The sequence below is a fragment of the Pongo abelii genome, chromosome 17 (genome assembly GCF_028885655.2).
Source record: "Pongo abelii isolate AG06213 chromosome 17, NHGRI_mPonAbe1-v2.0_pri, whole genome shotgun sequence".
NCBI lineage: Eukaryota > Metazoa > Chordata > Mammalia > Primates > Hominidae > Pongo > Pongo abelii.
The window spans coordinates 36,021,991-36,034,147 of record NC_072002.2 but is presented as its reverse complement, the minus strand read 5'-3'; the positions used below and the strand labels follow the sequence as shown (position 1 = coordinate 36,034,147).

Below are 12,157 nucleotides of genomic sequence, written 5' to 3'. Positions count from 1 at the left end.
AAGTAAAACAGCAAGTTTTAAAAATCATTTTTATTATGGTAATTCCATCCAAGAACAGTTAAAAAGGACAAAGCACAGTAGAGTTCAAAGACAGATCTCTTTCAATCTCCACTATAAAGCAATGGAGATAATCAACTCCTTAGAACTCTAAATATTTCCCGAAAAGTTATAATAATGAGTCTTTATACTGGATTTAGATTTATTTTAATGACCTAATAAGTTCACTTCCCCTTGCTGCATATTTGAGCTCTTCCTCACTCTGTGAAAAGAAACTTTGCTTTAGGTGAGAAGGCAATGCTTAATTTGTACATAAAATTATGTATTAAAGTAAGCAGAAAGTCCTACCCAAGAACCTAGGGCAGCCGAAGAACCGTATGAGAACAGCTGAACCCTAATGAAGAAAGAGACTGAGGAGCAAAATAAGTGCACTTGGGAGTCAGGGGACCTAGGTCAAAGCTCCATCATCTACTTCCTCAAATCCAAAATGGTGACAGTTAAAACCTATTTCACAGGGTTAATGTGAAGAAAAATAACATATAAAAATGCTTAGCAAATGTCTAGCATAATTTTAAAATTTTTAAAAATGAGATCAAGAAAAGAGCTAAAGATTCAAAAGATAAACCAATCATTTCATTTAGGTCTTAGAACCACGCATGCCCTCTGTTTACAACTCTGATACTGGCGGCGGGGAGGGGTATGCAGAGCTGAAACTTTGGTAATGTTATGTCATATTCAAGATGGGAATTTCCCATTTGTTTTTATTATGTTTTTTTGAAGTGTGGTCAGAAGATACCTGATCTCTGCTTCTTTTCTTTTTTTTTTTTTGAGATAGGGTCTCACTCTGCCACCCAGGCTGGAGTGCAGTGGCACATAGCTCACTGCAGCCTTAAACTCCTGGGCTTAAGGAATACTCCCGCCTTAGCCTCCCGAGTGTCAGCTTAATTCTTTATCATGTCTATTTCTCACATAAATGTGAACAATGGGGATTTTCTTTAAGTTTCCTGAGCTTTTCCATCATTGACATTTCACTAAGTAGTATTCATTGCATAGGTGCACCACAATTTGCACAATTTGTTTATCCCAGCACTACCTGAACATTTAGCTTCGCTTCCAGTATGGGGCTAATAATAGCTGCTACAAACATTTAGTACAAGTATTTGCTTGGAAAGGTGTCCTATGTTCTCTTGGGTACATACCTAGAAGTGGGATAGCTGAGTCACATGGTAAATATATGTCAAACTTTGTAAGAAACCACCAATTTGTTTTTCAAACTGCCTGCTTTAAAAAAAAAAAACACCAGCAATGTATACAAATTCTAATTGTTCCACATCCTAACCAATACTTGGTTTTATTGGTCTTTTAATTTTAGTCATTCTAAGTGGGCAATTGGTAGTAACTGGTTGTGGTTATAATTTCTATTTCGTTAATCACTAATAACGCTTTCACTTGCCTACTTGCTAACTGTATATCTCCTTTAGTAAAGTGGATGTTTAAATCTTTTGACCATTTTTATAGAGTTATTTGTCCTTTTATTTATTCATTTATTTTGGAGACGGTATCTCACTCCTTCTTTACCCAGGCTGGCATGCAGTGGCATGATGTTGGCTCACTGCAACCTCTACTTCCTGGGTTCAAGCAATTCTCCTGCTTCAGCTTCCTGAGTAGCTGGGGACTACAGATGCGTGCCACCATGCCCAGCTAATTTTTGTATTTTTAGTAGAGAAGGGGTTTCACAATGTTGGCCAGGCTGGTATCAAACTCCTGACCTCAAGTGATCTACCCGTCTCGGCCTCCCAAAGTGCTTGGATTACAGGCATGAGCCACCACACCCAGCCAGTCCTTTTATTATTAAATTTTCAGAGTTCTGGATTCCAGTCCTTTGTCAAATATGTTTTCCCTACTGTGGCTTTCCTATTCGTTTTCTTAATGGTATCTTTTGATGAGCAGAAGTTTAGTTTTTGATGAAGTGTTATTTATTAATTTTTCTTTTATGATTATGGCTTTCTGTCTCCTAAAAACCTTTGTGCACCTCATTGTCAGAAAATATACTAATACTAATTTTTTGTGTTTGTTTTTTGTTTTATTTTTAAGACAAGGTCTTGCTCTGTTGCCAGGCTGGAGTGCAGTGGCGCAATCATGGCTCTCTGAAGCCTCAACCTCCCAGACTCAAGTGATCCTCCCATCTCAGCCTCCCAAGTACCTAGGACACAGGCACATGCCACCACACCCAGCTAATAAAAAAAAAAATATATATATATATATACACACACACACACACATATATATAGTAGAGATGAGATCTCACAATGTTGCCCAGGCTGGTCTCGAACTCCTAGATTCGAGCTATTCTCCTGCCTCAGCCTCCTAAAGTGCCGGGATTACAGGCATGAGTCACCAGGCCCGGCTGGCTTTATGGTTTAAGCTTTTACGTTCAGGTCTATAACCCATTTAATTTTTGGATAAGTTGTGAAGTAAAGTTAAGGTTTTTTTGTTTGGGTTTTTTTGTTTTTGGTATATGGATATCTACTTGGTTTAGTCCTATTTGTGGGTAACAATCCTTTCCCATATTACTTTGGCACTTCTATAAAAAAAAAGTAATTGACTATATATGTGTGGTTCTTTTTTTTCTTAAGTAATTTGAGTTGCTGTTTATACATATGTGTGGTTCTACTTCTGCCTTTTTTATTCTTTTGGTTTGTATGATTGCTACATAGAAAATACTAAGTAATCTGTAAAGAAGATACTAGAATAAGTTTAAGCAAGGTCACAGGATATATGGAAAATATACAAAAATTGTATTTATATATACTAGCAATATGCAATTGGAAACTGAAATGTAAAAACAATTCTATTGAGTGACTCATTGATTGACTGGGTCTCGCTCTGTTGCCCAGGCCAGAATGCAGTGGTGTAATCATAGTTCACTGTAACTCAAACTGCTGGGCTCGAGCAATCCTCCTGCTTCAGCCTTCTAAGTAGCTGGCATTACAGGGGTGTGCTACCACATCCAGCTAAAATACAATTTATAATAACATCCGCAAAAAGCTACTGAAGAACAAATCTAATATGTGCAAGAGCAATCAAACTCCCAACAGACTTTTTAATAGAAACTAATAAGCTGATTCTAAAATTTATATGGACAAGGCATGGCGGCACTTTGGGAGGCTGAGACAAAAGGATCACTTGAGCCCAGGAGTTTGAGACCAGCTTCGGCAACATAGTGAGACCTTGTCTTACAGAAAAAATTAATAAATAAAAGCCAGGCATGGTGGCACATGCCTACAGTCCCAGCTACTTGGGAGGCAGGAGGATTGCTTGAGCCTGGGAGGTCAAAGCTGCAGTGAGCCATGATTGTGCCACTGTACTCCAGCCTGGGTGACTGAGTGAGACCCAGTCTCAAAAGCAAACAAAAAATTATATGCAAATGCAAAAGATCTAGAACATTAGAGTAATCCTGAGAAAGATGAAGAAAGAGGATTTAATCTACCTGATTTCAAGACTTACTATAAGGCAACAATAACCAAGGCAACATGATAGTGGCATAAGTTCACTTAGATTTTTGAATAAAAAGGAATTATCATAATTAACAGAGAGCAGTAATTTCAATAGCGAAGATTTAAAGTAGTGGGGGTGAGGTAGCTTAACTTTTGATATATTTCTTTAAATTTCTGTAGTTTTTGGAATGTATATCTTATAATTTGGTATTTAATTACATATATTATTTGCTAAATTTTTCTGCTGTTTCATCTTCTTAAGTAGACTATAAATTCCTTGAAGTCAGGAATCACAGATAATTCTTTGATAACTTCAGTGCATCTATATGGCTTATGCTTGCATATGAAAAATTTGCTGAAATTACTAAAATATCCTAAAACTACAAAATAGGCTCCTCCCAAAATCCAGTCTCATAAAAACGTAGCGTCATCCTATTCTGAGATGAACGAAATGACTAAGGTGAGTCTGTACTGCTATCGAGCCATAAATTCCAGGGGTCAGCAGTAGTTACGAAATAAATCCCCTGATCTTAGCTGCAAACTGCAGTCTGATGACAACTGGCCATACTGTTTAAGTATCAACACAGATGGTTCTTGGTGCTCTGGTTGATGATACTTCCGTAACAGTGGCAGCCATTCTGGGAAATCTCTGTTAGTTGATGCCCATTTCACAGGACCAATCCAGGAAGACTGTGCAGAGGAAATCCTGGGAATTGAGGGACTCACTCTCACACACACATCACCATCCTGCATTTAAGAAGTATTAGGCAGAAGACAGAATATGCATTATATCTGAATTTTCATCATCATGAGGTTTTACTGGAACCTACTAATAGGCAATTTATAAAGCAATAAATAAATGAATGGCAATGGTCCCAAATTGTTTAAAAAAAAAAAAAAGAGGGAATTATTTAACTCTTTTCTTACCTGATGTACCAACAGTTCAGCCACTTCTACGTGATTATTAAGGGCAGCCAGATGTAAGGCAGTATAACCATCATCTTTCTTCTCATCCACAATCCATGGTCTTGGTAATTTAGATAGTAAAACACGCATTGCACTGAAAGTTAAATTCACATTATTTCTATATTTGCATAATTTGATATACTCAAAAGAAACGTTTGCAATCAAATGAAGATACTCCTCTTTAAAGAAAAAACTGCTCTTAGAGACAAATAGAAATTCTACTTTTCTAAATCTCAAATGTGCAGCTTTCATTTAATTTTTTTTTAAGAGATGAGGTCTTGCTATGTTACCCAGGCTGGCCTTGACAGAGACTACAGGTACATGCCACCATGCCCAGCTAGCTTTTTGATATTTTGTGAGGTAGACACACTATTACTATCTGGGAAATAGAACCAAAACAGAATGGAAGTGCTACAAGGAGGAAACCTAAGAGGAAAAAACCAAAGAGAAAAGAAATATACCCTAATGAGGGCACCACTTTGGCTTTGTAGAACCTCTCAGATTCAGTATCAATAGTATTTATTAATGAAAGAGTTAATGAAGAACAGCCAGATAACAATTTTTAGAAGTAGGAAAAATTGTGATAATTAATACACTATATATGCTGAACTATCTTAGCTGACAGATTGTTGTGTAGCTGGTTATCATCAATTGCAGAGTTAAAACTTGACATATGTCATTTAGAAGTGGTAAACCAAGTCTGGAGCAAAACACACAAAATGGCCATTATAATTTAATATTTAAAATTTAAAAATCAGTAATAAAGTATTTCCAAAGCAAAAAAGAGAAAGTTATACAAAAGAGAATTAAAGATTTAAACTCCAACCACCGAAAAGCAGAACTAAGTTCAAGAAGTCTGAGAATGGGTTGTGGAGGATTGAAGAACCTCTAAAATTACACTTAATCATTTGGAAACTTTTATTAGACTTTTTTTTTTTTTTTTTCCTGAGACGGAGTCTCTCTCTGTCGCCCAGGCTGGAGTGCAGTGGAACGATCTCGGCTCACTGCAAGCTCTGCCTCCTGGGTTCACGCCATTCTCCTGCCTCAGCCTCCCGAGTAGCTGGGACTACAGGCGCCTGCCACCACGCCCGGCTAATTTTTTGTATTTTTAGTAGAGGCGGGGTTTCACCGTGTTAGCCAGGATGGTCTAGATCTCCTGATCTTGTGATCCACCCGCCTCAGCCTCCTAAAGTGCTGGGATTACAGGCGTGAGCCACTGCGCCCGGGCTTTAATTATTAGACTTTTTAAAGAGGTTTATGAACCCAAAGTATACTGAGAATCACAGCTTACAGAGCCCCTTCCATGGCTGTAACTGAGTAACAATCACTGTTTGGGGATAACAGTCTTCTTTGGAAAGCTATGGGCTCTCCTCCAGAGAAATGCATGTCAAAATCTTTACCTATTAATACAATTTTGGGTGAGTCTACAAACTCCTAAATCCCATTCATGGGCTTCATATAAGACTAAGGTTTTCTGTTTTTGTTTTCAGTCACTAGTAAGGATTTCAGTCCTCCTCATTCCATAAATTAAAATAAAATACTAGATATTATATGTACAGACTTTGAGATTTTCAATGGAAAAAAGTATTGGTACGACATTATACTACTGATGTTTGGATAGTTATGATGTTAATGCCATACATTATCTCTTACCCTACACATTTGAGCATGTAAGAAACAGAATTTACAGGGGTAAACAGTTCTGGAAAATTTACAAGATACAAATATTAAATCATGTGAAAAGTGAAAAAAGTTTCATTAAAAACAAAATGTAAAAATAATAATGTAAATACTTGTCATTGATTTAAACAAAAATTGTGATATAATCATGTTGAAAGGAATGGTAGTAACAGAGGGTATTAGTTTTAAATCTTCATTTTCCATAACAAGAAATCACTAGATGCCTATAATTGATAAATTAAGAAATTACAGGATAAGTCACAAGTTGTTGGTGGGAACAAAAAAGGGGTAAGGAGGGATGAAGCAGAAGACATTTATCTTTCATTATAAGTTTTGTAGTAACATTTGACTTAACTATGTACATATATTAGCGTGATTAAAAACTTTTTGTTCTTAGGAGAATGGCGTGAACCCAGGAGGCGGAGCTTGCAGTGAGCAGAGATCAAGCCACTGCACTCCAGCCTGGGCGACTGTGAGAGACTCCATCCCAAAAAAAAAAAAAAAAAAAAACACAACTTTTTGTTTTTTTCTGAGACAAAGTTTCTCTCTGTTGCCCAGGCTACAGTGCAGTTAGTGGCACGGTCAGAGTTCACTGCAGTTTCAACCTCCCAGGCTCAAACGATCCTCCTGCCTCAGCCTCCCGAGTAGCTGAGCGTATGGGTACATGCCACCAAGTCCAGCTAATTTTTTTTGTATTTTTTGTAGAGACGGGGTTTCACCATGTAACAGCCCAGGCTGGTCTTGAACTCCTGAGCTTAAGCCATCCACCTGCCTTAGCCTCCCAAAGTGCTGGGATTACAAGCATGACCCACCATGCCCAATCTAAAAACGTTTTTGAAATCAAAACACTAAGATAATATTTGGGCTTGTTGCCTTGAAATATTTTTAATTTGCACCTGTATTCCTTTTAGCCTCTTAGATATACCAATGTTACAGTAAGTATTAAATTATAAAGTGTGGTTCACACTAACTTCATCAAGTTTTTTAAAGCCTTTCAATGAATAGATATTTCTGAGAAGTTGGTTAACAGAATCATGTTTCCCACTGTCTTCCATTCTAGTTTCAGAAGTACATTCTCATATTATTAGGTTGGTGCAAAAGTAATTGAAGTTTTTGCCATTAAAAGTTAATACAATGCCAACAGCTCAAAGAAAGGAAAGGGGTAGGGGAGCAATTCCTCCTCTGGCACAAGCTGTTTTGGTTGAGATGAAGCCATCATTTACTTGTTCTTCTGGTCTTGCATGTCATAAGCAAACAAGCTAGGGGAAGCTGAAGTACCTCAAAAGGGCCATGGCTCAGAAAGTTATTAAGACACTTAAACAGAAACAGATACGTATTCTTGAAAGCCTACTGGTTCTTTGCTGTCTCCTTACTTTGTGTCTTTTTGGTTTTTCCTCTCAGTAGGAGATATATTATATATATAAAACTGAACTGTCAGAACAAGGGAAAGACAGTAATTCCAGACTATGATTGAAGTGACAAAAATTGTCCTAGGCCCTTCCAGATAACCTTCTACAAAGTACTCAAATCCTAACATTAAAATGCAAAGGTCAGATTTTCAGGGAGGTAGTTTTCATCTCAGAACAAATCTACTCTGCTACTTCATCCCACTTAAATAAATGGTCATGATTCATATCTAATACCAAAAGTGTTATAGAAATCTCTTACAAAATACCTATAAGGGCCAGGCGTGGTGGCTCAAGCCTATAATCCCATAACATGAAACTTTGGGAGGCCAAGGCAGGTAGCACTTTGGGAGGCCGAGGCAGGTGGATCACTTGAGAACAGGAGTTCAAGACCAGCCTGGCCAACATGGTGAAACTCGTCTCTACAAAAAATACAAAAATTAGCCAGGCATGGTGGTATATGCCTGTAATCCCAGCTACTTGGGAGGCTGAGGCAGGAGAATCACTTGAACCCTGGGAGGTGGAAGTTGGCAGTGAGTCAAGATCACACCACTGCACTCCAGCCTGGGGAACACAGCAAGACTATCTCCAAAAAAACAAAAAAACAAAAAAACAAAAAAAAACAAAACTATAAGGCTGTTGTAAAAATTAAATGAGATAATATATGTAAAAATGTTTCAGTATAGGGTCTCAAACTCTTCAATATAATAGTATTATGACAACTCTAAGATTATAGATGTATACTCAAACATAGTACAAATACCTCTTTGCCCCCTCCTCTTTCCCAATACTCCTCGTGTGTGTGTATACATGTATGGATATATGTATATATATGTATAGATAGATAGATAGATAGATATTTTTTTTCTTGAGATGGAGTCTTGCTGCATCGCCCAGGCTGGAGTGTAGTGGCTCAATCTCAGCTCACTGCAACCTCCACCTCCCAGGTTCAAGCGATTCTCTGCCTCAGCCTCCCAAGTAGCTGGGATTACAGGTGCCCAACACCAGGCCCGGCTAATTTTTTATGTGTATTTTTAGTAGAGACAGGGTTTCACCATCTTGGCCAGGCCGGTCTTGAACTCCTGACCTCGTGATCCACCCACCTGGGCCTCCCAAAGTGCTGGGATTACAGGTGTGACCCACCGCACCCGGCCTCCTCCTATATTCTTGATCTTGATTACCCTTCTTACCATTTAATCAGCCATTCTACTCAGAAACCAGGGAATCATTCTAGACTCTTTCCCCTCTTCTTATGTCCACATTCAATTTGTCCTGCCGTTTCTCCTTTTTAAAACTAAACTGTTCTTCCCAATGGCCCCCAGTCTCCCTTCCACTCTATTCTCTATACCACCCCACACAAATCTGACCATTTCACAATTTTCACATATCCTTTTTAAATAAATCTTTTAAAAATAAGACTAGTCTTGATTTAAAAAAATTCCAAAATATACTTCCCTGCCATTAATACACTTTTAAAAGAACATGAGACTAAACATAATATTTTCTTGAAATCAATTATAGCAAAATCAACTTGATTTACTAAGCTGTGGAGAAACACTGCAGATAGCCCCAAATCAAAACTAATGCAAGGGTCAACTAGCCAGGAGTGGGTGAACTTTTTGGTTTTGTTTTTAAATATCTATTTTAAAGCAATGTTAGATTTACAGAACATTGCAAAGCTAGTACAGAGTTCCCATATACTCCTCATCCTTGTTATTAACATTTTACATAGTATGGTACATTTGTTTCAATAAACCAATGTTGAAGTGCTGTTATTAACCAAAGTCCACACTTGAGATTTCCTTAGTTTTATTCAATGTTCTTTCTCTGTTCCAGAATACCACTTTACATTTAGTTGTCTTTTCTCCTTAGCTCCCTTTGGTTGTGACAGTTTCCCAGACTTTCCTTGTTTCTGATGAGTCTGACAGTTTTGAAGAATACTAATGGGATATTCTGTAGACTATTCCTCAGTTGGAATTTGTCTGATGCTTTTCTCATGATTACACTGTGCTATTCGTTCTTAGTAAGAAGGCCACAGAGATAAAGTGTCATTTAGTCACATCACACCAAGGGTACATACTATCAACATGCCATATGACTCTAGAAGTTAACCTTGATCATCTGGCTGAAGTAGTGTTCTTCATGTTTCTCCAATGTAAACATTTCCCTATCTCTAAACTATGCTCTTAGGAAGGAAGGGACTAGGTACAGCCCACATTTAAGGAGCAGGAAGTTATACTTCACCTCCTTGAGGGTGAAGTAGCTACATAAATTATTTGAACAGAGACCTACAGCCCTCTCACCTTAATCAAAAATTGCCAACCCCCTCAAAAAAAAAATAATAATACAGGGCCTCAAGAGAAGAGGTCATCTTTGGGCCTAGCCTGCAAGGTAAACTAAGGGAAAGTTAAGCAAAACAGTTTCTGGTCCCCTCACTCTCATGTCAATAGCAGTAGTTCAGAGCAGCCTGTCTCCTTTCTTTCCACGGGGCAGGCAATCTTAGGAAGACACACTATAACCACAAGGACAGCTGCAGGCTGTTCCCTGCAGCACTTTAGTTAATTAAGAGGAGACTTAAGCTGCAAGCACTGAGGTCCATAGAGTTACTGGGAAAAAGGTATTACCAGCTCGAGAATTCAGTAATTTTGTTAAGCCAATAGACTGTCTCACCTATGGAGCACAGTATATGAGATTTAGAGATATTTTCCCTAATGCTAATTTGGTTGTTTTCCAAGAGGTTAAGGACATGGATGTTTTAAAGGTAAGATCTTACTACCAGTTAAGCAGGCATTTGTGAATAGTGCCAAAGAAGCATTAAGTTCCAGAACAACTAATAGCAGTGCCTACCATAATCCCTGGCACATGATAGTATTCCAACGTTTGCTGAATGATGAACAAATGAGTTATAAGAAGCAGAGGGGACAAGCAGCTGTCTACATTGGTATGTAGTATTCAAGTGGCACTGGGTCAATTTTTAGGGCCTGCCATGCTTTGCAATCTTTCTTCAGAGGCGGGCAACATTTTCCCAAACGCTACTAGCTAAACTGTGGAGGCCTTACATGTTAGTATTACTTAAGGCAAAACAACATTAGAATAGCACTGTAGCACATATTAGGTGTTCAATAAATGCTTGGTAAATTAATAAACAATCCCTCAAATAGGTAAAGTAGATTAGTCCAGAATTCAAAAAGGAATTTATTAAGAAAATTTATCAAGTGCCAGTAGTTCTTTTGGGCATGCTAAAAGCAGGTTACTATAAAACTGAACACATTTGATCAAAAAGGTATACTTCGTATACCTAGTATAGGGAACTCAAAGTTTTGTTGAATGAAGAAATGAATAAACAAATAATCAAATAATCATCTTTCTGAATATACTGAGGCAAAGATATTAGCAATATATATTTGGTGCATGGTTGAGTTCCTAAGAGGAATAATTTCCTAACTCATTTCATTATCACAAATCTGAGGAGCAGTGTGGCACAGTGGTGAGGAGCTCCCAGTCTGAAACCAAATTATGTGAGTTCAAATTCTGGCTCTAGCCACAATGGCTAGTGACTTCAGCAGATTACTTAACTTCTGTGCCTCAGTTTCCTCACCTGTAAAATGTAAGAAGAATCACAAATCCTACTTTATAGGGTTGTTATGAAAATTAAATGAGTTAATATTTATAAAAGGCTTAGAAAGAGAACCTGGCACGTAACACATTATGTAAGTGTTTGCTTAAAAAATAAGTACTTTCACTGCTACAAAAAAAAAAAATCATTAACAAAATGGGGTACTTGAGAAAACTGAAAATTAACCTACTTTATACTCTGAGACATGTCATCTTCTCATAATATGAGTAAAATTATTTCAATTTCTAGGAAAGCTGTTTAAAATTGCCCAATATCTAAAGTAGTATTCCTTATGTCACTGTTTTAAAATAGACATTCAAAATAATTAAACTGCTATGATATTAAATGCTAAAAACAAAAAGAATGTGAAGGACAAACTTCTGCAGGTGAGTAAGCTCAGAAAACTCGTAATAGTTTTTCTTGTTTCTTAAGAGGACATATCTGGATTAAAAAAGGTATAGCTGGTTTCGCTTGTGCATTTTTATGTGAGATCTTAAACTATATCTCCACAGGTTTACTGGATTTCATGTTTTAATATTTTTTCTCTGATTAAAAAAATTTCAATATCAAAATCTATTGTGAATATGCTATTAAAATTTAAAACAAAAGTATTTTTACCTCTGAGTCACATACTGTGTAACAGAGTTATGGACAGGTTAATGACTATTTCAATCTGTGTAAAAGTGTGCAATGATCATGCCTAAAAGTTACTTCAGAAAATTAGAGCAACATGACAATGTAGAAGGGACAGCAAAAACACTACACGTTTGAATACAAATGTAGAATTCATAATAAAATGCATTTGAATACTTGTGTAATTACTTAAAAGCATACTGGACCCTGTTTTTTACCAAAGCATTATAAAAAAAATTAACTGAAATTGACAGTGAATTGTTTTAAGTAGCATTTCCAAGATTTCATTTACATACTACTTTCTTCTCCCTTAATGATGTCTCTCCACAACCAATATACAGGTCTTACCTACCATTTCTATA

The 12,157-nt window shown here is 37.1% G+C and overlaps 1 protein-coding gene across 1 annotated transcript in view; it reads right to left on the bottom strand.

Annotated features, from left to right (window-relative positions):
• Nucleotides 1–12,157, bottom strand: part of MIB1 (MIB E3 ubiquitin protein ligase 1) — a 134,259-nt gene that overhangs the window by 25,548 nt on the left and 96,554 nt on the right. Inside the window, exon 13 of the mRNA XM_024235899.3 lies at nt 4,422–4,554. Within this exon, the coding sequence (XP_024091667.1) occupies nt 4,422–4,554 (133 nt within the window). The remainder of the gene's footprint in view (nt 1–4,421; nt 4,555–12,157) is intronic.